Here is a 27577-nt window from a genome sequence, read left to right as displayed (position 1 = left end):
CATATTTTCCTGCTCCTGGTGCAAACTGAAACCAAAAGATCAACAGCTAAATGATGTGGAGTAAACTTTGTCAGCAACTTTGACTTCCCTCTTATCCATTGTAACATGGTTAATGATCATAGAACTTTCTTTATGGTAATACGGATGACATCTTTTGGTTATATGTAACTATAGAATAAATGGACTGGCAAACTTCCATGTTAGCAAGAAGAGATGGAAACCATATGATCTCACAAAAGAATGAACATCCTGGTGATGCATCGGGCTTCAGTTGTCAAAAGTCTCACATTTTGTTCTTTTAGACACCTCGACTGGATGGCTTCCCACCACACGTTTTTAAATGGTTTTGGAAGGACTGCAAAGGAGATCTCTTAGAACCCATGTAGGAGTTTCATTTCAATTGGAAGCTCCTTAGTGTCTGTTTGCAAATTGGTAGTTGGAAGGGGTTTTTATGCATTTGGAAAAGTAGTAATTACCAAATTTACTCTTTAGTATAAATACAAAGGGGGGACAGTCTCACTGTAAAATTGTCTTCAATGAGACAATACACATACAAGCGCTAAAACCTCACAAGCGATGTGCACAAAAGGCACTCAAAGAACACTTGAACTAATATGCACAAAGGCATAAAACAACACGAACATGAACACTTGAGCTCTCAAGCTTGAATACAACAAAGGGGAATACTCCTATTTATAAGGAGACAAAAGGAGGCCTTGGAGGGGCCTCCAACATAGTCGTTGGAGCCCCTCCAACGGTCACAAATGTGACCGTTGGAGGGGCCCAACGACTATATTGCCCCCTCCCCAAGGTGTGACCAATAAAAAAGGAAAATAATAAAAAGAAAAAGAAAAAGAAAGAAAGAAATAAAAATAAATACAACATATTCCTATTGGAATATGCACAAAATAAAAAGACAAAAATACCCTTGTCAGGTTTTACAAGATTTACTATATATATATATTCATACAAATATGGGACTACATTTTAACACCCCCCCTCAAACTTACGGTGTGATGACTGCAAGTTTGCCCAAAAGAAAATTAAATCTGGGAGAGCAAAGCGCCTTGGTGAAGAAGTCTGCTAGTTGATATTCAGATGTCACATAAGAAAGATCGATAACCTTCTTCAAATATTCTTCTCAAACATAATGACAGTCCATCTATAAGTGCTTTGTGAGCTCATGAAAAATATGATTCTTGGCAATGCAAATCGCACTCTTATTGTCACAACATAACTTTGTTGGTTCTTGAATATGAACTCCCATATCTTTTAGCAGACGTCGAATCCATACTATTTCCATGGTTGTTGATGCCATAGCTCTATACTCAGCTTTTGAGGACAAAGAGACTTTTTGTTGCTTCTTGCACCTTCAAGAGACCAATGATTCCCCTAAGAAAACACAGAAACCACTGGTGGAGTGACAGTTATTGGGGTCACCTTCCCAATCAGAATCAGTATAGGCAATTAACTTTAATTTAGAAGATGAAGACAAAAATACTCTCTTATTTGCAGTTTCCTTTAAATATCTGATGATGCGAAAAACAACACTCATGTGAACCGTTGTGGGAGCATGTTGGAACTGACTGACAATATGAATCGCATGTGACAAATAAGGTTGTGTGATACTAAGATACATCAACGAGCCCACCAATTGTCTGTAAGGAGTAGGATCGATCAGAGGAATCCTGTCATCGATCTTCATTTTTGATCCCACAATTTCAGGAGTTTCACAAATTTTGTCATCTGAGATTCCTGACCTGTCAATAATCTCACAATCAAGTTTAGTTTGAGATAGAAAATATCCACGTTGGGAGTAAGCAACCTCAATTCCCAAGAAATATGCAGAAACCCCAAATCTGACATCTCAAATTTCGAAGTCAAGACGGATTTAATATTCTTGACTCCTTTGACATCATCATCTGTTATTAACATATCATCAACATATAATAATAATATGACAATACCTGCATCGGATTTTCTGGTAAATAAGGCAGTATCTGTATAACATGAAGAAAAGCCATTTTCTAACATTACATTGTTCAATCTGTCATACCAGGCTTTGAGAGCCTGTTTTAACCCATAAAGAGCTTTTCGAAGACGAAAAATTTTATCTTTAGGAATTTTCATACTTGGTGGAACATCCATATAAACTTCTTTATTAAGATCACCATTTAAAAAAATATTTTTAACATCCATTTGAAAAAATATTCCATTTTTTAATAGACATTATAGTGATAAGACATCTGACTGTAACCATCCGTGCTACAGGTGTAAATGTCTCTTCATAATCAATTTCATATTCTTGACCATACCCTTTCGTGACTAAGCGAACTTTGTACCTCTCTAGAGATTCATCACTCTTAGTCTTAACTTTAAATACCCAACGACAACCTATAGTTTTCTTTCCAGAAGATAGAGTTTGAAATTTTCATGTGTTAGTTTTCCTAAGGGCTTTGAGTTCATTTTCCATAGCTTCTTGCCATTCGACACAGTTTTTTGCTTCCTCAAATTTTTTTGGTTCAAAATAAGAATGAATGACACTAAGACAAGCTCTATATTTAGGTGAAAAAGAGTCAAAAGAGACAAATCTTGTTGGAGGCTTCCTATTTCTTTAAGATCGTCTGGTGTCATATGTGGGAATAGAATCACTATATTGCTCAATTGCACTTTTGAATGTATTTTTATCTCTATGCGAATAGGGTATGGGGTCATTTATTGTTCTGTCTTCTTGAGTACTTGATGAGTTGGAGTTATTAATATCTGCTTCATTGTCATTATCATGATTTGATGATATTTCATCATCACTAGACATATCATCATTACTAGATAATAGGTCAAATAAGAAAGAATAGTCGACATTTTCATGATGAGAATCATTCTTTTCAAAACCACTCTCATTTTCTAAAAAAGTCACATTTCTCGAAACATGTAACTTATCATTTTTAAAATCATAACAACGAAGACCTTTTTGAGTCTTGGAATATCCAAGAAAGGCACAGAGAATAACTTTAGGTGAAAGTTTATCGTTCTTATCTGTAAGAACAAAACATTTGCAACAAAAAATTCGCAATCTTTTATAATCTGGTTCCCTTTTATATAGTGTTTCAAAAGGAGATATTTTACCCAAATTTCTAGATGATAAGTGATTGATAAGATAAACAGATGCAAGAGCCGCTTCAACCCAAAAGTTTTTTAGAATATTTTGAGCTATAAGAAGAGTTCGAGTGGTTTCAATGATATGCCTATGTTTTCTTTTGGCCAACCCATTTTGTTGAGGGGTTTTATGACATGACCTTTGATCTATGTCACACGGACTCGGCTAGGGAGGCGCCGCACCCGAGTCGACATGCCCCGACACGGGTGCAACTTTGGACACGGCCCAGACTCGGTCAACGTCGAGTCAGACTCGGTCAATGAGTCGAGGCCGAGTCCATCCACATTTTGGACTCGGTCAACGTTGACTGAGTCCAAAAATGATCTTTTTATATATATTTTTAAAAACTATATATATAGCATGAGTCTCAAACATAATCCCTAGAAGAAAAAAAATTCGGGGGGCGCTGCCCCCCTACGGCCCGCACCGGGGGGAGCCCTCGGACCCCCCTTTTTGCAAGGGCAAAAGTACAATTTGCAAAGTTTATAAAAACACTCATGCTGGTGCCAAACTTTAGAGGACAATATCCACATATATGCACACAAGATATATTATTATATATATAGCCAAGTCCCCGTATCCAAAATTTTTAAAATTGCGCCGCACTCGTGTCGCACCCACACCCGCACCCATGTGACATAGCCTTTGATGGATAATACCGTTATCTTCAAGATACTTCTTGAATTCATTTGAGAGGTACTCTCCTTCGGAATTAGTTCTAAATATTTTTAATTCGCTATTAAACTGATTTTTGATAATTACATGATATGATTTAAAACATGAAAAAACTTCATGCTTATGTCTAAGAAAATATATCCAAGAGTACCTAGAAAAGTCATCTACAAAAATTACATAATAGGCAAACCCTCATTTTGAAACAACAGGTGCCGGTCCCCAAACATCCGAATGAACAATTTTGAAAGGTTTAGAAGTAAACATGGATCTGTGTTCAAAAGGGATACTTCTCATTTTTTCAAGAATGCAATCATTACAAGAGAATGTATCTTTACAATTTTTTTTAGCAAAATGCAAACAAGATAACTTGGTGATATTGGGATGACCAAGTCTTTTGTGCCAAACATTTATATTTTTATGTTGGGCAACATTACAAAAAAGAGTTTTAGGAACTTGGAGACAATCCATATAACATAAGTCTCCCTTCCTAGAGCCTTCCCCAATCAATTTCTCGGACCGGCGATCCTGTATTAAACATTTATCAGAAGAAAATTTGATATCACATCCATGGTCCAAGAGTTGGGAAACAAAGAGAAGGTTCAAGTTTAATTTTGGTATAAATCTAATTTTAGGAATGAAAAAGTTTTGAGTTTCAAAATTCCCAACTCCTTTAATTTCAAGAGAAGTCCCATCGACGATAGAAACAAAAGATGAAGAACTATTTTTTGAATATTCAGAAAGAGAATACATGCTTGGAGACATATGAAAAGACGCACCCGAATCCAAAAGCCAAGAAGTTTTACCTGGAGGAGAGAAGGAAGACACAACGACTCCCGAGATGGCTCCCTTGAGAAGAGGTTGAAGAGCCTCTACAATTTGGTTTAGAGAAAAGGCTCCACTTGAAGAGGTCTCCTCCTTTTGCGGTTGAGAGGTGGCGGCCATGACTAACAACTTCTTCCACTTGGGGCAAACGGGTTTGATATGCCTCGGTTCTTTACAAAAATGACAAATAATTTTTGCTATAATCATTTTTTCTACTTTATTCATCATTTTCTCCTTGATTTTGATTCTTAAAATGAGGGGGACGATAAACCCTCAAATTGTTTCTGGGCCTAGACACCGCATTGACCCCATCATTGTCTTCGGAATTGGATGGAACCACAAACACATTAGACCCTTGCTTACTTATGCCCATCCGGGTTTTTTCTCCACTTAATTTGGTGAGAACATCCTCAAGAGAAGGAGTAAAAGATGACAAAAGAGAAGACCTTATTTGCTTAAATTTGGGCCTTAGCCCATTCAAAAAATTAAAGAATCGATTTTCTTTTAATTGTTTGTGTCGAAGCTCAATCGCCTCTCCACTCCATTTTAGTTCGAACATAGCAAGCTCATCTCAAATGGAAGAAAATTCGGCAAAATATTCCCTAATGGTCATTTCGCCTTGAAGAAGAGTTAAAGCCTTCTTTTGAAGATAATATTTATAGGACAAGTCCCTAGAAGTATACATTTTCTCAAGATACTCCCATGCTTTAGAAACTTTTTTGAATTTGATAATATTTGCGTTGATTTTGGTCTCAACGGAAGAAAAAATCCAAGATAATATTTTGAAATTCTTCATTTCTCATTCATCATGCTTTTTCGAATATTCCTCAAGGGCTTTGGTTTTTTCCTCCCCTTCAAGGATCTTAATTTCACCTTTCTCCATCAAGGTGATTTTTGGTTCTGGTTTCGAGATTGTGCCTTTCACGTAATCCCAAAGACCTTTCCCTTTTATGTGAGCCTCCATGTTTCCAGCCCAAACATGATAGTTGGAGCCATTGAGTTTAAAACCAAAAGAGAAGTGAGACTCTTTTTCACCTATTAGAGAGGAAAGATGAGAGGAGAGATACGTACCGCAACAAGATTTTTAGATCTTACTTGTCATGAAGCCCTTCTAAAATAATGAAAGAAGAGACACCTCCACTCTAATCTTCAAGAAGCCAAAGGCACATTTTTCGAGGCACTCGAAAAACGAAGAATCACACAATCTCCAACCTTTAACCAAGCTCTGATACCGTGTAAAATTGTCTTCAATGAGACAATACGCATACAAACGCTAAAACCTCACAAGAGATGTGCACAAAAGGCACTTAAAGAACACTTGAACTAATATGCACAAAGGCATAAAACAACACGAACATGCACAAAGGCATGAAATGCCACAATATATTAGAAAAAGGGAATGCTTGAGCTCTCAAGCTTGAATTCAACAAAGGGGAATACCCTTATTTATAAGGAGACAAAAGGAGGCCTTGGAGGGGCCTCCAACATAGTCGTTGGAGGGGCCCAACGACTATATTTGGCCCCCCAAGGTGTGACCAATAAAAAAGGAAAATAATAAAAAAGAAAAAGAAAGAAATAAATAAAAATAAATACAACATATTCCTATTGGAATATGCACAAAATAAAAAGACAAAAATACCCTTGTCGGGTTTTACAAGATTTACTATATATATATTTATACACATATAGAGAGAGATATATTTGCATATATATACGTGGTATATATGTAAATGTATCTCTCTCTCTATATATATATATATTCATACAAATATGGGACTACATTTTAACACTCACTTCCTCTCCAAATGCATAAGCATAAACTCCCATCCCAGCTACCAGTTTCCAAGCATCCACCACCAAGGTAGTTTGACCACGTTTTTACCAAATGCTTAAACTCCTTGTACCTGGAGAGGATGACACTGAGGATATATCAATAGATTCAGACCAATCTCCTTGTTGTGTTATCCTTATAAAATTGTTGCAAATGTTTTAGCACTCAGATTATAACCAATCCTAAGAAATGTTATTTCTTGTTTACTGAAATGAAAAGAGGATCTTCCAAACACGAACTTAGATCCGCACAAGAAGGTGTCTAAAAAGACACTAAAGCATAACCCTTAAAAAGGGTATAATGGGAAACAAAAGAAGAAATAAAATATTCTTTATTGATATGAAAACACCAAATGTTTAAGAAGCATTGGAATTGAAAATACAAGAGGGGATGCACCCCTTTATATACAAGTGGGAGAGGAGAGCTCTCCTTTGTAGCCGTTGGACTAGTACGGTTATAAATATAATTACATTATTAGTTAAGTTCCAAGTGGAACTTAACTAATAATGTAAGTCTAGTTCTATTAGAACTAGACTTTCAAAAATTAAAAATAAAATAGCAAAAAAATACAGAAAAATAAAAATAAATTAAAAATAAAATTACATTAATATATATAATAATAATATGAATATTATTATATATATATATTTTACATTTACAATGCCCCTTTATCACTTGTAGAAGGATCCAAGAATGTGGCCTCATTGCCAATGAGACTATCCGTTCTATTCGATCATCTAAGCTTCCAACCTTCTTACTTAAAGTGGATCTAGTTAAAGTTTTTGATTCCACAAGATGAGATTTTCTGTTGTGTGGATCATATGGGCTTTAGTCTATGTCACAGGGATTCGGCCAGATAGGTGCCGCACCCACGTGGACGCGACGCGGGTACGGCACTCGGTGCGGTCAACACACCCAGGGTCATTTTGGTCCATTTTTTGGATTAAAATTTTTTTTGCCCTATGAAATGGGCTGCGGAATTACCCCCCCCCCCTTCTATATATATTTTGTTTTTTTTGCCGCACCCCCGCACCCGCACCCATGTGACATAGGCTTTAGTGAAAAGTGGATATGTGGATTAGGGAACTTGTTATAATGGCTTCTTTGGTTGGCAGTCAATATGAACAGATATGTTGGAAAGCACTTTTAGTGAGAGGGCTTAGATTGGATGCCCCTTGTCATCTCTCCTCTTCCACATAGCTAGCAGGGAATTGGTGACTACGTTCTGAAAAGCAACAGAGACAGGTTTCCTTTCTATGATCAACTTGCTGGGCATCCAGCACCTCAAAATACTTCAGTTTGCTCATCTTGGAGTTGATCTCAATTGCTCATATGGGTAGAACATGGCTGATTTTAAAGTCTTGGAGTCGTGTCTTGCAATTAATATGGAGAAGTTGGCCTTACTGTGTTTAATGTTTATGAAGTGGCGTATGTTGAGGAGCACATTTTTAGTTGTAATAAGGGTGACTTGCCTCTAAATTATTTGGAGATTTCTCTTATGAGCAGTTGTTCAAGGGCATCACAATGGGCCATAGTGGAGGATTTCATGTTCAAGAGCCTTCATCTTTGGACTGTGAGGTACTTGACTTTGGCTGGTCCCCAGTTAAGCACATATGTTCTAGCATGCCCTCATAGGCTCATACTTAACGTCTATCTTCAAGATTTGAAAAAAGATTAGAGGGTAACAAAATTAATGAGGAACCTTTTATTGAGGGAGTTGATAATTCATGAAGATGTGCTCTAGTAAATTGGAACCTGGTCATGATGCCTATTCAAGCTGGAGGTTGGGAATTAGAAGACTAATCCCAATGATTTAAAGCGTTATTAGCCAAGTGGCAGTGGCCCTTATGTGTTGAAGATAGGGTGGGATTAGTTTAACTAAAAGTATATGGGTTACATAGCTGGCTGTGGAAGTGTACCTATTCAATGAATGAAAAGAAGCTCGGGAGTTTGGAAGGTTTGGGTATTGTTCTCGTATGATTTTAAACATGTTATGGTGAAATTTGGGGCTAGAAATGAACTGTTTTTTCTTTTTTGAAAAATAGATGGTGTGGAAAGGAAATATTCACTGAAAGGTTTTCAGCATTATTTAGAATTGCAAGGTTGCTAGCCTACTATGTCAACTGTTGTTGGAATCAAAGGGAAGGATGGACAGATGGACTGCTTGTTTAGGAGAGAATTCAAGGACACGAATTTGAGAGATGATCCTTATGAAATCAGTTTCAGACTATAAACCGACTGAGGAGGTGGACAAAATATGGTGGCTACGTTGCAGGTCTGGTATGTTTTCATTTCATCCTTTTACAGGGTTTTGTTAGAGCCAAACACTGCCCCACTCCCGAAGGTTATTTGTGGCCCAGGCCATTCACTGTAGGTCCCTAAATTTCCGTCGCTCTTGTCTTTGGACAAAACACCAGCTAGATAATTTAAAAAAAAAGGAGATTAGTTAGCCATAAGGTGTATTATGTGTTACAGGACAGAAGAATCTGTTGAACATCTTTTTCTGGCCCTGCAGTAAGTTTAAAAAATGATTAGAATGTGCTGGCCGAAAGGCTAACATGTGATCAGAATCATGGTAATACACTACTTGGACCAACCTCTATTAAGAGAAGTAAGCGATGGACCTTGATGTGAAGATGGTGGTTGCTCACAGCAAGTTGGCTGTGGACTAAGAAAAATAGTAAAATTTTTAAGGACAACTCATCCAATTTGTCTGCTATTTTTTACTCAATATGGATTTGTTTCTTTTCTGTGCTGGGGGAAAAAGTGGCCTGATATGACTTCTCAAGGATTGGTATAATTCTTCTAGATATTTGTTGTATTTAATCTATACAGGGGTGACAGCTTCTCATCTTTGTTATAGTTAATAAATAATTTTCTTTTGAGAGAAAAAATGTCTCATTTGTGAATGACCAAGACAAAACAGAGAAATTGACGGACTGCAATCTATTGTATTATCATCCCTAACTGTCATGAGTAAATGCAACAGCTCCAAAAGTTAAGAGGATTAGTTAAGATTGAATAGGTTGGTCTTATGTAGTGATGAGTTGTAAAGAATAATGTTCATATGCATAGTCATGGAAAATATGCTGGAGCAGGCTAACATGATTGGCATTCAGACAGCAATGTTTAGGTATGTGAGAGAGCTCACAAGCCAGCAAAATTTGTGGGATTACTGATCACTTGGACCTACTATTATTAGAACAAATTTCTGCATGAAACTGCTCAATGTAGTTAAAGTCAACGACTATGAGTGTAAGTGGATCGGATACAAGCTAGATTTCTCTAGATCCAAATCCAAATCTGAAATACAAATAGTAAATTTGAATCCGAGTAGCATCCAATGTGTGGTAGGGTTGGATATGGTTCCAGAATATATGTGGTAATACAGGAGCCAGCAAAAAAAGATAACAAAGGCTTTTTACATGTAAAAAACATGTAATTGAATTAGAGTTTGATCCGAATTTGAATCATGTTTGATCTAAAATAATGATCCGAATCCAATTTGAATATGTGTGTGTGTGTGTGTGTTCTCTTTGCAACCCTATTGATGACATTGTTGTTGTAAGATATGTCAATGGGCACTCCTTGAGCAATGTAGCACACTGAACATTTTGCTGTTTGAGGATAAGGCATTGAAACACCTCATCCTGTTAAGTTTGATTCATGTTACATATGTTTCTTGTATATTCAAAGTTAGAGTAAATTGTCTACCAGTTCTTTTGGGTATTTGGGGTTTTGAAAACCATGACACTACTATTTTAAAATATATTCGATTTGTTAATACTTATTTTTCATAAATGCTAATAGATTAATAGAGCATTACTGATGTGCTATGTACTGTTGCGATTACTAACTGTCAAAACTCAGATAATGCAGAGACAGATGAACAACAAAAGGAAGCTCGCCTGCAGATGCAACCTCAATCTCCTGGGATTTACCATCATGGTATCGCTATGCCATCTGTTGAGTACATGATGCTCCACACTCGTCTAGATATTGGTTATGCCATGGTATTTTTTTTTCTTAAATTTAATGTCATTTGAAAGAATTGTTTCTGAATACTGAAATTGCCCATTCTGCTTTATCATATATTTTGCAGCTTGTTCTCCATATGTTTGAATATCGTAATCCAACATTAAAAGTAGTTACATTTACTTAATCCATTTTCCGACCTGAACTTGTTAAGTGGATTAATGATGCCTGTTTGAAGTTTTTTTTTTTTGGTACAAGCTAGGGTCCCCATGGGATTTGGACCTGAGACTCTTGGTTATATGGTACAACTTAACCATCCATCTATCTCATTCTACCCCACTTTTTTGAGTTTTTTGTTAAAGAATGGAAATAAGAAAACTAGAAAACAATGGTTATAAGTGTTTTGGAGAAATAAATGAAATGAAATCTGCTTTAGCACATTTATAATACCATCTTTAACTTTTTTACTATGTGAAAGTGCACACAATATTTTTTAAAGGCCTATCTGCAGTTATTAATTTCCTTTTAACTCATTATTGAGAATGTCACCATAATACAAATGAAAAATATAAAGCAACTTTTATTGTAAAGTAGCATAAGAGTATATGCATCTAGGAGATGATCATAAATGGATAAATGGAAACTATAGTATTTGATGAGTTACTAGATCTCCAAAACTCAATGAGCAATTACTATGTTGCTTTCATTAGGAGTCAGTTGATTTTTACTGCTTGATGTGTTTGGTCCTTCACCAACCTCACAAGCCTAATCACCCACCTTAGTTGAATATTGTCACTTGATCTCTTATGCTTGATAAATAAGCAAAACTAAAACATCACATAGTTGATGTATGTTTGCTTCACTCTTTTTCAGTTTGAAAATTTGGACACAAATTGGCAAATGTTTCCATGGACACAAATTAGAAGAGTTTAGCTGGAAAAAAAATTCTTGCAGAACCTATAAATCTTTATACTATGTAACATGATGCTTGTAGAGGGTTGAAGCACCCGTGTTGGTATGGTGCAACATGGGTGTGGCAGCCAACAAGGCTGGACATGGACATATGGTGTCCATGTCTGTGTGTTATAGGTGCTGTCTGTCATGACAGGTATTTTCTCGGTGCTGTCTCTGGTTGGTAATTACACTGTAATGCATTATTTCCCTTTTTCATCCTAATAAGCTGTCCTGTATTAAATTTATTTGTTGGACATTACATTTTTGTACTTCTTTATTCTACTCTTTCTGGCATGTTTAAATTTAACATGCGTTAGATTTAAATTTAATGCACGGTCAAGTTTTTTCAGAACGCTGATCTAGTTCTTAAATGTTAAACATGCATTAGTGTGTTACAGAAGGCTTTAGTTTAGCATGCAATATTCCAAGTATTTCGTAAAAGTGATCTGGTTAATGTTGGTCCATTCAGTAAGCCTTTTTATCCTAATAAATTTTTTTAAAAATGTGCCCAGGGTCAAGCTGCATACCCATGTCCAGATCCATTATATGGAAGTTATGTTGCAGCATATGGTGCTCAAGCTGTGGTATGTTATAAAATCTCTACATACTCATAGTTTATCTGGAAATAATTAGATGCTATTTTAGACTGATGCTTCTTTTGTTATTGCTGGTTCTATTCAGATCCATCCGCATATGATAGGAAATCATCAGGCAGGATTACCTTTATCAACTGATGCTGTTGAAGAGCCTGTCTATGTCAATGCCAAGCAGTATCATGGAATCTTGAGGCGTCGTCAATCACGCGCAAAAGCTGAATCAGTGAATAAATTGATCAAGTCCCGGAGGGTAATAGTGATAATTAGTTTTCTATTGCTTTGTATTTTTTCCTGTTGCATGGTAATCTTCAGCTAGTTATAACTAATTTCATCTTCACCAACAACCTTTCCTGATAAAGTCCAAATTTTTGATATTCTTTTCCAGTAGAAGTTTGGACATTCATTCTTTATGGTGTACCATTCACTGTTGGGGTGATCAGAGACCTAAGACATGTATGTAACCTGACATAACCACAATAACATTATCATTTTTGCAGGATAAAGAAATTTGTCTACTTTGTAGCGAGTTTAAACAAATACTAAGATGCATTCACACACTTATTGAATATCAGTTATACTGAGAAAGTTGGGCACTTTATGGTGACTTCTTGATCTTAAAGATTTTTCAAAAAAGCTGAAAAATGACAAATATTGTGATATTTTAAAATATGGTGGTTTAAAATAACTCAAAATTGAAAATATTATTGTACTCGGCAACTTATTCCAAGAAATGCAGTTTTTTATTTTATTTTGCATTTTATTTTTAAAAAATATCTATTTTTGAAAACTACTTAAAATTTCTTGGAAAAACCTCATTGAGGTACTGCCATGCCTGATATTGGTAACTATTACACACATACACATGAATATAATAAAAAGGAGTGCATGAAACGAGTAACATAATGTTTTCACTAAAAGTCGATTAGAAACTTATTTTATTTTGAAATTCTTTGTTGGGCAATTCATCTTTAAAAAAATAAGATATACTTTAAAAAAAACATCAAAATGGTATAATTTTAACAACATTAACTAAACCAACTGTAAAGGCTATAATGCAAGCCATAAATAAATCAGGGTAAAGCTAATATTGCAAAGAAGCACCTATTGGGGAAAGATACAACACACTATCGATATATCACACTATTGATAGATCAAAGAAACAAACGAGAAGAGGAGAAAAAAAAACAATCACACACAGAACAAAGATTTTACGAGGTTCAACAAGAGTTGCTTACATCCACAGTCGTATTGAGATTCTTTATTCAAATTGAGAAAAAAAAACACATTACAAAAGGCTGATTGCCTCTTTTAAATAGGAGTCCAGAGAGACCTATTTAGAGTAAAACTCTTTAGGATAATCTTTAGGGTAAAATTATAGAACTATCCTTCAAAATTTTTGCCCCGAACCCCCACCTTACAAGGAAGGGGGTGCGACCCACCTGCAACCCCTCGCCAACTTACCACGAAGTTGGGTCTGCGAAAATTAAGGATTTATATCAGGTTCCACACTCTAACAATCTCTCACTTGGAGACTGATTATCATTTTAGCAACCTCATCTTGTAACTTTTCTCCTCATGCAATCTAGAATCTCAGTACCACACCTCTAACTACTATTCATGAAGGCCAATTGAGGTTGTGCATAACCTCAGTTTCTTTGTAGTAACTGTCTTGGTCAACATATTTGTCGGGTTTTCTAATCCACATATCTTCTTAAGTGACAATGTCCCATTAGCCAACAAATCGCAAATAAAGTGATGCTTCATCAGAATGTGCTTTGTTCTTGCATGAAATGCTGAATTCTTTTCCAAATAAATCGCACTTTGACTGTCGCAAAAAAGGATATTACTGCTCTGCTTTCTGCCAAACTCTTTCAAAAAGTTCTTCAACTGTTTGCTTCAGTAATAGAAACATATCTAGCTTTAGTGGTGGAGAGAGCCACAATCTTGTGTAATTGAGACACCCAACTTATAGTAGTACCACCCAAAGTGTAAACATAACCTGTGGTAATTTTACGATTGTCAACATTACCACTGAAATCTACATCAACAAAACCTTGTAAAATCATGTCACCTTTGCCAAAACAAAGTGCCATGTCCATTGTACCTCTCAAGTATCGAAGGATCCATTTCATATCCCCAATGTTGCTTCCCTAGATATGTCATGTGCCTGCTCATGATTCACGCTACTTGTGCTATGTCTGGCCTGGTACAAACCATAGCATACATCAAGCTGCCAACTGCTGAAGCATATAGAACTTTAGACATATACTCTCAGTCCTCATCCTGCATACGAAACCTGCTTAACACATTTTCAATATATGTCCGAGACAACTTCAAAGAGCGAGCTTCTCGATATTGAGAAATTCTTATCCCAAGTATTTTCTTTGCCGCTCCTAGATCCTTCGTTGCAAACTCTTTTGATAATTGTTGCTTCAACTTGTTGATCTCTTGAATGTTAGATCTTGCAATGAGCATATCATCTACACACGAGCAAAATAATTTGGCAATCATCAAACCTCTTAAGGTAACAACAATGGTCCATTTGACATCTCATGAATCCATGGTTACACATGAACCTATCAAACTTCTTATATCGCTGTTTGAGGGCTTGCTTCAAACTATACAAGCTTTTATTTAGCTTGCACACAACCTTTCTGATTGTATCATGTAAATGTCTTCTTCCAGATCACCATGAAGAAAAGCATTTTTCACATCTAACTGCTCTAAGTGTAGATTTTCAACTGCATCAATACTTAATACAAGCCTGATTATAGTCATAACGATAGGAGAAAAAATCTCAGTGTAGTCAATTCCTTTATTCTGTTGGAATCCTTTCATAACCAACCTCGCTTTGTATCTATTGCTTCCATCAAGTTATTCCTTGATTCGATAGACCAATTTGTTATAAAGTGCACTTTTTTCCCTTGGTAGTTGGGTTAGAACCCATGTTTGATTTGCATGCAGTGAGTTCATCTCTTCTTCCATAAATTGCTCCCACTGGAGCGAATCATTAACATGTATTGTTTCACTAAAACATTTTGACTCACAATTATCAGTCAACAATAAGTAATGCAAAGAATGAAAATATTGTTGAGTAAGTCTAGATGATCTAGACAATCTTCTTAGCTCCATCACAAGTGTACTAGGTCATGGTGGTGGCATAATGTCTTCAAGATTCTCCTAAACTCTCCTTGCTATATCATGCTCAGAGATCTCCTCTAATTAAACCTGCTCACCCTTTTCTGCATTGCTAGATTCTACAATACATTTATCTTTATTCAAGACTTTTTCATTTAATATAACATCTCTTCTTATGATCTTGTTCTGATCATCCGTGAACCGATATCCAAATTGGTCATTACCATATCCAATGAAAAAACACTTCTTGGATTTTGGATCTAGTTTATCCCTGCCATCAGAATCTTCATGCACTTATGAAACACAAATGAAAACTTTCAAGTGTGGCAAATTTACCGCTTTGCATGTCCATGCCTCTTACAGTGGTTTAAAGTCCAATGGAACAAAAAGCCCTTCGATTAATCAAGCTATTGTGCTCACTGCTTCAACCCAAAACATTTTGGGAAGTCCAACATGTATTCTCATGTTTCTGGCTTGTTCATTCATGATTCTATTCATGCGTTCAACAATTCCATTATGATGTGGTGTTCTTGGAACTATATTTTTCATTCGAATCCCACTTACTATACAAAACTCCTTGAATTCTTTGTTGTTATACTTCCTCCCATTATCATACCTCAGATACTTTATCTTTACTCTGACTCATTTTCAACTTGACTTTTCTACTTCTTAAAAATGGAGAATACATTAGATTTATTTTTGAAAAAATAAATTCATATCTTTCGAGTAGAGTCATTAATGAAGGTAACGTAGTAGCATGAGCCTCCAAGAGATGGTACATGAGGACTCCATACGTCTGTGTACACAAGCTCCAATTTTCCTGTCTTTGATGTTCTTTCAGTCTTCAAGAAACTAACTTTTTTTTGTTTTTCGAAAATACAGTCTTCACAAAGACCAACATTCGTAGACTTCAAGCCAAATAATTTCTCATTTGACGTAAGTATCTTCATCCTTTTCACTCATATGCCCGAGTTTACAGTGTCAGATTTTAGAATCAAGTGTTGAATCAGTGATTGCCACAATGTTTCTCTTATTTGTGGTCATATATTGGGTATCCATCTTGTTGCATCTTTCCACAATTATAGTGTAATGAAATGGTGGTCTTCCACGAGCACCCTTGGAATGATCGAACAAAGTGTCTAAAAGACAGTTTAAGCAAAGCCCTTAAAAAGGGTAAAATAGGAACAACACACACATAAATAAATAATTTTATTTATGTAAAAAAGATGCTTAAAAAGCATTACAAGAAGTGAAGTTTACAAGGGGGCTGCACCCCTATTTATACAAGAGCTAAGAGCTCTCCCTTCTAGCTGTTGGACTAGTCCAACGGCTAGAAATCTAGTTGTTGGACTAGTTCCAACAGCTAGTATTTGGTTAAGTTCCAAGTGGAACTTAACCAAACTAGATATTATCTAGTTCGATACGAACTAGATAATATTTATTGTACAATAAATTAAAAAAAATAAAAAATAAAAATAATAGATATATATAATAATAATAATATATTATTATATATATCTATATTACATTTTAACATATAGCACCTTTGGCAATCAAAGGTCGTAACATACCCTTCATTATTAAGTTATCCCACATAGATTTTATTTCTCTTTAAGCCTAGAACATGCCTGGCGTTATGCAACTTCCATAGGGTGCCATTAGAAGTCCTAATTCACACATCTCCCTTTCCCATAATATCTAAAGGTTCATCATTAGAAAGATAAACCTTTTCAAAAATTTTAATAACATAATTATTCATACCTTCTCTACATAGGGTAGAGTGAAAGGATGCTTTAAAATCTAAGATCCAGGATTTAATGGGGTTGTCAACACTTAGGATTAGGGCATCGCGAGCTTTCTTTGTTGTTGCATTGACAAATTCTTCATTATGCTTCTGATTTTGTTTCTTAGGCACCCTACATTCTCTCTTTAAGTGCCCTTTCTTCCCACAGTTCCAAGTCCCTCTTGCTTATTTCGGGGTCTAGACTAACTAATTCGCGCAGACTTAAACCTACCATGTTATTGACCTTGTTGATTTGTCCTTCCCCTGCTGTCAGTGTTCAAAGCAGAACCCGAGAATTCACCTAATTTTCTTCTGCAAATATCTTCACTTAGAATGAGGTTTCGAACTTCATTTAACTTTAACTTGTTTAAACCATAGGAACTGCTAACAGCAGTCACAATCACACCCAAATTATTCGGCAGAGAGGACAACAAAACCAATGCGCGAACCTTATCTTTAAAGTTGTTTGTAAGAAGATGAGTTCTTGGATCATCAGCAAACAAAACTTCAAACAACTCTAACCAAAATACCGAAAAAGATCATTCACAAGAACCACAAGGGCTCATACAAAATACCCAAAAAAGGGTATACAGTAAAGAGAAAAAATATATATTTATTGAATGGGTAAACACCCTTGAGAAAAACATACATAGTAAGGGGGCTTTGCCCCATATTTATAATACATTGGAAGGAACTAGAAGAGGGAGTCGTTGGGAGTCCAACAACTCTCTTGCTTTTTGACTAAGTCAAACATTGACTAATCAAAAGGCTAAATCAGTACAAAGAATAAAAAAGAAAAATCCTATTCTAACTACACTAAACAATTCCTAGTTAGCCTAGGATATTACGTATAATTTAACATTGTTCACCGAACTCAACGGACTCGTAATAACGTTGAATTAGTTGATATGAGCTGCAACAGAGACACCTTCGACCATCTTTAAATTAAACAAACGATGCGTTAAAAATACCTTATTCGATGTTGATGGTTTCTCATATATATTTGAGAGCGCCTTCATGAGACCGGTAGTGGTCTTCTCGTTCTTGATGTTGAACGTGATATTTCGGGCCAACGTCAATCGAATAACTCTCATCACCTATCTCTTTAGCAGATCCCAATCTTCCTGACTCATCTTTTCTTGCTTGCTTCTAGCAAGCGGCTGACACATCTTCTTTTGATACATATAGTCTTCGATCTGCATCTTCCAGAATTTGAAATTCTTGCCATCGAACTTGTCAATCTTCACTTTTCCTTCTTCCGTCGCTCATTCTGCCCTCCGAACTGAGCCTCTCATACTAGATGTTGGGGAATGATACAACATGCCATGATAGATCACACTATTGATAGATCGAAGAAACAGACGAGAAGAGAAAAAAAACAATTGCACATGAAACATGGATTTTACGTGGTTCAACAAAAGTTGCCTACATCCATAGCTGTACTGAGACTCTTTATTCAGATTGAGAAAAAACTACACATTACAAAAGGCGGATTGCCTCCTTCAAACACGAGTCTAGAAAGACCTATTTAGAGTAAAACTCTTTAGGATAATCTTTAAGGTAAAATTACAAAACTACCCTTCAAAATTTTTACCTCAAGAACTAACACCCCCGAACCCCCTCCTTACGGACAAGGCGGCGCAACTCCCATGCAACCTCACGCCAACTTACCACAAAGTTGGATTCGCGAAAATTAAGAAATTATACAAGGCTCCATACTCCAACAACACCTATAACTACTATTTTTCTGTGTCGAATTAAGAGAATGGTGTCCAGAAATTCTCCTAAGAGGAGTGGGTGGTGATGTGTGTTTTGCTGTGTCAAATATAGGCACAGCTGGCTGGTAGGTCAATCTTCAACTTTGGTAATCGTGGTGGGAGATGAATTTTTATTACAAGGATGGTGATATATATATATATATATATATATATATATATAGGGATAATGTTTGCAAACTTCGTGGGTAAGGAACCCTATAGTGAAAGGCTCCAATTTTTTTATTTTTTGAACATCTAACCCTCCAGGTGTGATTTGCATGTTTGGATTAGTAGAAACTGGCCCTCGAATCATGTTTTCTAACAGGTATGTCAGATTTTCTGTGGTATGAAAAATCAATGGCTTACAGAGTACTGAATTTTCAACTACCAAAAAATCATATTTTTCGTCAAAAAAACACGATCGAAGGGTTTATTCCTATTATTTTGACCATGCTAAACAAATCCATAAGGTGAGATTTGGTCAAAACAACCTCCTCTTATAAGTTTCAACTAGGGGGTTCCTTATAGCAAACATTCTTCTCTCTCTCTCTCTCTCTCTCTCTCTATATATATATATATATATATGTGTGTGTGTGTGTGTGTGTGTGTGTGTGTGGATTAATATTTGGTGCTATTGAAGTCACATAACTATTTAGCATAAATTGCCTTCTTTTCATGTTTTTGGGATTTGTTTTGTAAATCGGACCTTATGGATGTGATCTACAAGGTTTTTTTAGTAGGAAATGAGTTTTGAATCATGTGATTATGGCATGTAAGCTGTTTTTTTAAGGGCTTCAAAAACTAACGGCCCACAATGCACTAAAATTTCACGACTTAAAAAATCATATTTTTGGATTGAAATGGTACGATCCAATTCTTGATCCTTAGCAAACAAACCATGCTAAACACATCTATGTGGTCAGATTGAGTCTTTAAAGCTTAAACCTATGATTTCCATCCCAATAGTTTTGTGCCTTCAATAACCCCATATATATATATATATATATATATATATGACCCTGACCATATTATTTTTTGATGTGTTATGCAGAATTTTCCATTTTTTTCTGTGGAAAACCGTTGCATACTTGTTTCTTGATGTTATTAGCAGTGATCTTGATCCAAATTTTGTTAGCATTACAGTTGAAAATTGCAGTAGTATAAGTTGTTTTATCATTTCTTTCCCTGCAAGCTTCTGCTAATTTGCAATTTTCAAATCCTTATTGCAGCCTTATATCCATGAATCTAGACACTTGCATGCTCTAAGAAGAGCTCGGGGATGCGGGGGCCGATTTCTTAATGCAAAGACAGATGAAGCTCATAAAAATGAAGCATCTGAGGGAACCAAATCTCAACCTGTTAACGCATCCAATTCAGATAGCTCTTAAGTTGGGGCAAGAGAAAGCTTGATGTGCATAGTCATCCATGATTCCGTGTCATACGCTTGGCAGAACCATAATATTTGCAGAATGTTAGATGAAATTCCATGCAATATCTCTGTCGATTAATGGTTTAAGCAATAACCTTCCTTGGAGTTCGAAGCGAACCTGAAGTTACTTGGATCGTAGGCAAGTTCCCTATCTCGCCTATTTTTCTCAGTTCTTTTGTGTAGGCAACTTTAATGTCGATGAGAGTGCGAGTTAATTAAGAGGCTGAGCTTTCCTAGATTGTCAAAAGGAATGTGCCTTAATTACGTCCCTGGAAGGGGACAAATGTGAAATATTACCAGAGGAAATCCTTTTTTGTGCTAGAAATTCAGGTCTAGTTTATAATGTCTCGGAAGAAAATGTGCACTGTGAATTTGCCATGACCTTTATTGATGCTGAGATGAACTCCAAGCAGTGTTACAGATGGTGTGTATGTGTGTGTGTGAATATCTATCAACGGATGAACTAGATTCTCTACTGTACCGTTAACTTTTATTTTGTTATCACAAAAGCATGCATCTTAGGTAGCGTTTACTTGTTAGAGGTGATCAGGGTGATCTTCTTGCCACTTTTATGTTTCCAGAGCAGGTATCCTTTCAGATAAGAATATTCTGCACGTCTTTTGCAAAGTCAAAAAGATAAAAACGTCATTAAATAATTAAGCCATGATGCAGCTTTTATATGATTGGCATGACTGAGAAAGATTGCTATCTAGCATGCTTGGAATCCGAAGAGAAAACTTTACCTATGAGAAGTTTTCATATGAGAACACTTTATGAGAACTATTCTCTTGTTTGTGTGGCATGAGACAACCAGGTTGAAAAAATGTTGAGTGTTTTTTATTGGGCCAAGTGCCCTCAAAATTGATGGGAAAATTTTCTCCATCTTTAAGATGGAAAATTTGTCCGGCCAAAATAAAGGCGGAGAAGAAATTTTTTATTTTAAACAATTTTCTATTGTAACATTCCAAAATTTTGAACTCTTAAATTTTAGGAAAAAATTTAAATTTTAATAATCAATCATTTTTCTAAGTTAAAAATGATAGTTTAGTGAAAACAATATTTGAAAAGAACAAGTTGGCAAACCATGGGTGGATTATAGGTGAAATTTTCAACCAACAAATTGGGTCTTCAAATGTCGTAGATTTGATTTCACATTTTCATATACCCATGCAAAACTATAAAGATTTAAAACAATGTTTTAGATATAAATAACATTATACAAAAGTCTTTATATAAAATTATAAAACTTGCTTGTGAGCGAACAACAAAGAGAGTATTCGCGTCATTGCTTACAATATTCGTCTAACTGTCACATGTATTTCATAAAAAAGGTCAAACTCGTGAAAGCCTAGTAGGTTCAACTGTAAAACCTGTAATTTTTAAGAATTATTAATAAATAAAGAACTCATTTTTTTATCTTCAAATTTGAAATGTGTCTCTAGCTTTTGAATTTTATTTTATTTATTTATTATATATTCATTTGTTCATTCTAGCCAATTAGGATATAATTTGCATTTATAGAACTATTTTAGGCTATAAATCACTATTTATATATATATATATTATATTTAAATATATTTTTGATGGAGTTTGTAAATTATTGGAGTGTATTTGTGTGTTATTTGACTCTTGGTAATAATTTATAAGATAATTTGCTATTTTTGGCTAATCTTGTTATAATTGACATTTTTTGAGTTTTTGGCATTTGCGATTGCACACGAAAGGTTCATTGTATTGTTTGGGTAGTGGTCTTTATAGACTTCGAAACTCCTCGGTCTTTTGAGTTTTAATTCATTGTTCTTCACATTATTAAGGTAAGATACCGTAACTGAACTTATAGAGAGCATGTTTATGCACTAATTGTGTAAGCATGATGTTACACTGAATATGTAAATGAATTACAAATACAAGTTATGTTCACATACTTCACTTAGTTGTAGATATCTAGGACTCTTGTAATTGTAGTTCGACGATCATGCTTGTCATGATTGTAGTTAGCGGAATATGGAGTGTGTTTGCTACATGTACACTTGTGTATGAGTTTGAATGCCTGTGCACTTATGAATGTATAATATGTACACAATGTGTGTCATTATACTTTGGTTTGCGTATACTATGTTGCTTTGTGTGTTTATATGAATTTGATACATGGTGCACATATAACTACTATGAATATGTATAAGTCATGTTCAATGTATACTGTGAATATTATATATATTGTCTTGTCATATAATGGACTTAGGACTCATTTATTCTTGTATAAAAGAATGCATGTGAATGTTATACATTATTTTAAATTTGTATGTCTTGTTTGCTTGAGGAATATATGCATATGATGTACATTATGATGGTCAATGAGATTTTGACCAACCCTTATACAATTATATCTAAGGTGATATATCAATTTATGTGGTGAAAAATGCATATGACTTTTATCGTGTGTACAAATCTTGAACTACGTATGAGTTATATATGTTGAGGTTTAGTTGCTTCGTATTATAAAATGTGCATGTTCACGTATGCATGTATAGAATTTATATTTTGTTTACACATGCTTCGAGGTTCAATTTACAAAGTGCAATGTTCTTTGTGACGATGATATGATGCGTAAGATAATATGCTTATGTATGATATGCTTTAAATGCCACGTAAAATAAAATTATGAATACATGCGATAAATGTTTAAGTTCAATAGTGAACTTTGGTTCATGAAGCCTTATTGGTTAAATGTGTGATTTTATAATTTTAATGCCATATAAAGTGATGTATGATGTGATGCATTGATTGTATACATGCTTATGCCCGTGTTGATGGCTATCGACCCTGAGAGTGGTCAATTGTATTGATGCATGTATCACAATAGTTTTCACTGGATATGATACCCGTTGAAGAACTGTTCCCAAAGGATTCTCTATGAGGGTGTGAATGACCAGATCAAGTAATTTGGCTAGAGCGGTAAGTCTCTGTGAAAAAGTGCATTGTCCAAGAGCGTGTAGCCCGTAAAGACAGTATATTTCTGTGAGAAAGTGCATTGTCCAAGACCAGACAGACCATCCGTCTAGGGTGGTAACTCTTTGTCAGGTTGTACATTTCCCAGATTAGGTGATCCGTCGTGGATTTTGTAAATCTTTATTATGAATAAATAAAATGTTATGATGAATTATGATGATCTTCTGAGTTGATTGAGATAGTCAGTCATGAATCTATATATTTAGCTTTTCTATTATAGCATGATTATATATTGAACTCAGATATGATAATAAGATCCTTATTGATTTTAGATTTTGATATGAGGTTATGATTGCGACGCTTATGTTAGCGTATAGGTGAATGACGCATCACACCTACAAATGACTAGTTTTGACTTATTAAGTGAATGATACATCACGCCTACATAGTTTTATTGCAAATGATTGCATTATGATTGTCTGAGTAAATATATCACACCTATGTATCATGATTGATGTGTATCATGAATATCTAACTAAATTACTTATAAGGTATGTGCGTGTGTTTTACGTTGGAATGATCAAATGTGATTTGACTTATTGTTTATAAGAATTATGAATGCATATAGATTATGATTTATTACGTGAGTTAAGGTTGAATAGAATATTAAGTGATGAAATGCTTTTAAATGCTTTATGTTCGAATGCTTGAAATGAATGACTCATAGGACATTGTTCTTTTGTCTATCACTTGACGATAGATGAATAATATATCTTTACCTTTAAATGCTTGATATATTTTTCTTAAGTTTGAGTTTGGGTTGTTTTACCAGAATTTAACGAGTTTGACCCCGTTTTATGGGTGACAGGTAATGCAGGTAAAATATGATAAGTAGTTGGAGCGAATGACTGGTCGAGCTGTATTCTCGAGGGTTCACTCTTACTTTGCGATCTTGGTATTCATGATCTTTTCGTTTTAAGTACTTGATCATGTAGCGACTGAAGTATTGTTTTCATACTCTGATTTGAAATGAAATTAAATTTTTTTATATTTCATTCTTGTATTGTACGTGGTTTAAAATGTGTATATCCCGTACATTTTGATTCAATTGTTATCTTTAGTGTAACAGCTCCCAAAGTCTTAACCGTTTTTAAAAATCGTTTCCGCATTATAAAATCTGATTTACTTATACTTATAAAAAAAAAATTGGTCTCAAAATTTCAATATTTGAACTATAATTAAGGTTACATTTTTTGAGGGCGTTAGAACAACAACATCAAACAAGAGAACGCGACTAACATATGCATTATCATATTTCACAACATTCGGTCATAACCAATTGAAAAGAACCGCAAATTGATATAAGCAGTGTATTGTTTCAAGTTCAAAGAAGCAGAGTGAATATCATAATCTTGTTCCGATAATTATCAACTTGTGGGTACTCAAATGACAAAATGTATAAATAACTAAGATCGTTCAAGGGTTTATTATTTTATGTAAATTTATAACCCGAACGATCAACTGAGTCTACTCTAAAGGAGGCGATTTCATAGATTGAAAGAGAATTCTCCAAAGATAGAAATAAACATAGAATGCATATGAACTTTTGTAGAAGTTTAAATACGTTAAAAATACACAAAATTGCGTATTTTGAATATATATATATATATATATATATATATATATATATATATATATATATATATATATATATATATATATTAGTGTTCGAAGTACGGTCAAAAGGTTTTTATCGCACTACATAAAGAATGAGGTTAAATTCTTATTTTGCAAAAGAGGTGACGATTGTGTCGCAGGGGTTGAACCCAAACCTAGTTTGAGCCCACCGGATCAAGCTGGGATCTCTTTGGAGTAAAGATTTCAGCTTGGTTTAATTTGAGAGAAAAATTGAGACAAGTTCGATAAAGTTGAGCCAAATCAAGCTCGGTTTCAGGGACGAGGGGTGACGCAGGGGAGGGAGTGGCGTCAACTTACTAGCCTTAACCGTCCCACCAAGAGTAAAGAAGGCACCCTCTCACCTGGTGAGCCAGAGCCACCGCCACTAGTGGCTCCGGTTCACTGGCAGTTTAGCAGGCAAGAAGGGAAGACGAGAGAGAGAGAGAGAGAGAGAGAGAGAGAGAGAGAGAGAGAGATCACATGCGATTGGGGTGCAAGTGCATCAACGCCGATGGTGGCTGGGAGGTGGCTCCGATGAAGGCTTGCCGAAAGTGCTCAGATGAGGAGGTGAGCATCGAGGGAGGGTGAGAGATCCGAGAGAGGGGGAGAAAAATCAGAGAGAGAGAGAAATCAGAGAAAGGAGAGAGAGAGAGAGAGAGAGAGAGAGAGAGAGAGAGAGAGAGAGAGAGAGAGAGAGAGAGAGAGAGATGTTAGTTCCAACCGACTGAGTGAGAGAGAGAACCTCGTAAGGAGGAGGAGTCAGTTTGGGTTGGTTGGATCCAACCGCAAAACAAGGGCTTGGGTTTTGGGATCAGATCCGATTGGATCCAATCCCAAACCTAACATTCGAAAGAAAACAAGGGGCAAAGTCGGTTTGGGTTGTAACGGGTTGGGTCCATTTGTACCCAACTCAATATATATATATATATAAGAGTTGTTTTGGATTTCATTTAGAGTTTAGGCTCTGAATTACTTTGAACTCAGACGGGATTCACTAAATGGATCTGAGTCTTGATATACAAATTTACAAATTCGGATCCATACCAGATCCAAATACACTAATTTAAGAGAGTGAATCTCACAAGTGTCGATGTACCATTGGGACTGGGTTTAATGGATGACGATCCTTGTGGATCTAAATCCAAAGTGAGTTTGTTTAAGATTTATACCTTTTTAACATCCAAAAGTTCATTGATTTATTCATGGACGATGAATTTTTTATAAAAATATTAGAGATAATTCCATATTAATTCTGATAAACCTTGAAATTTTTTGAACTTTACATCTATTGTTTAGAAGGAATGAAAAAGTTGTCACTTTTCTTCTCTGACTTGCATTTTTCCTAGCATTGCTTGCTTCTAAGGGCGCAAAAGAAAAAACAGAAGTGGGATAATATAAGTCACTGGGTATACCTTTCACATTGTCTTTTCTTAATGATGAGAATGAAACAAACAACCCCTCAAGCTTCACCGAGTTGTTTTTTATGTTTCTGAAGAACTGTTTGACAACTACACAATGATACGGGAACTCCATCTAAGTCTAGAAGAAATCTCAGTTCTCTATTTATATTAGAGCTGCAGGTAGATCGAATACGGTCCACGTCTTGTTAGATCCAAATCTGAATCACGAAATATGCAATATAGATATGAACCTGAATCCAGATCCAAATCAGATTTAATATGGTATTTGATAATACTGGATCTAATAAAGGACAATAAAGAGCTTAAAAATGTAATTGGATGAGATCTTGATCCAGATTCGAACTTGACCCAACCTAAATACTGGCCCGAATTTGAAAGAATTCAAATTTAGTAAATTCGAATATGATCCAGATTTACATTCCGATCTTACTGTATAGATTCAAAACCAGTGATAATGTGTTGGATTCAGGTCGGATATCCAATTATAACCGATCCATTTGCAGCCTAATTTATATAGATCAGTCGGTTGCGCCCAAATTCATTCTCCAACAATATATATATATTGCTTATTACAAATTTCAAGTTTAAGGACTATTTATATAAGCATATAACAATGGAAAGACGGAAAGGAGTTTGGACAAATTTCCCACCTATGCTAAGAAAATGCGCTGGCAGGACAAGCAAAAAAAGTTTAGGCCCTGTTTTGGAAACTAGTAGCTGGTATAGAAAGTGTCATTCTAAGAAGTGGGAACAGCCAAATCTTGGATTTGGCAACTACCACCTCCTGGAGGTGGTAGCTGTGGATTTCATTCTTTAGTGCAAATACAAAAGTGAGAGGATCACACTTTCCATCCCAAATGCATAGGGGTGGCAATCGGGTCAGGTCGGCGGGTTGGTGGGTCAGAATACCTCAACATGAACACAACCCGTTTATTAAACGGGTCGGATGTGGCAAACAAGAATACGACCCATTTATTAAATGGGTAATCTGACACGACATGGTTAACCCGTTTAATAAACGGGTTAGGTCGACACAACACGGCGACCTGTTTATTAAATGGGTCGACCCGATAACCAACCCGAGTAACCCGAATAACCTGTCTAACCCGAATAACACAATTAGAAACACACACACAAAAAATACATATTATACTTTTTTTTCTGCAAATTCAATATAGAATTGTACTACCAACATTAACATAAAACATCAGCATAAAGTCACAAACATAAAGACAACGTAAACATAACAGGTTCGTGTAAATGGGTTGACCCACCCGCCTAACCCGTTTATTAAACGGGTCAAACGGGTTGGCGGGTTGGAATACCCCTAACATGAACACGACCTGTTTAATAAACGGGTTAGGCGGGTTAAGCCAAACCCTAACCCAGCTGAGAAGCAGGTTGGCGGGTAGG

The 27577-nt window shown here is 35.6% G+C and overlaps 1 protein-coding gene across 2 annotated transcripts in view; it reads left to right on the top strand.

The window, feature by feature from the left end:
- The window catches only part of LOC149831242 (nuclear transcription factor Y subunit A-7-like), a 29004-nt gene extending 8364 nt beyond the window's left edge, over nt 1–20640 (top strand). The window contains exons 3-6 of one of the 2 annotated variants that reach the window (XM_090012020.1): nt 10365–10498; nt 11927–11998; nt 12096–12260; nt 19918–20640. In XM_090012020.1, coding sequence (XP_089868146.1) covers nt 10365–10498; nt 11927–11998; nt 12096–12260; nt 19918–20076 — 530 coding nt within the window. In that variant the 3' untranslated portion in view covers nt 20077–20640. Of the gene's footprint in view, nt 1–10355; nt 10499–11926; nt 11999–12095; nt 12261–19917 lie in introns of both variants that reach the window. The other variant, XM_090012019.1, reaches the window with a different exon arrangement.
- Nucleotides 20641–27577: the final 6937 nt, after the last annotated feature.

Source organism: Nuphar pumila, chromosome 7 (genome assembly GCF_984573655.1).
Source record: "Nuphar pumila chromosome 7, dmNupPumi1.hap1.1, whole genome shotgun sequence".
NCBI lineage: Eukaryota > Viridiplantae > Streptophyta > Magnoliopsida > Nymphaeales > Nymphaeaceae > Nuphar > Nuphar pumila.
This window is presented reverse-complemented; position numbering and strand designations above follow the sequence as displayed.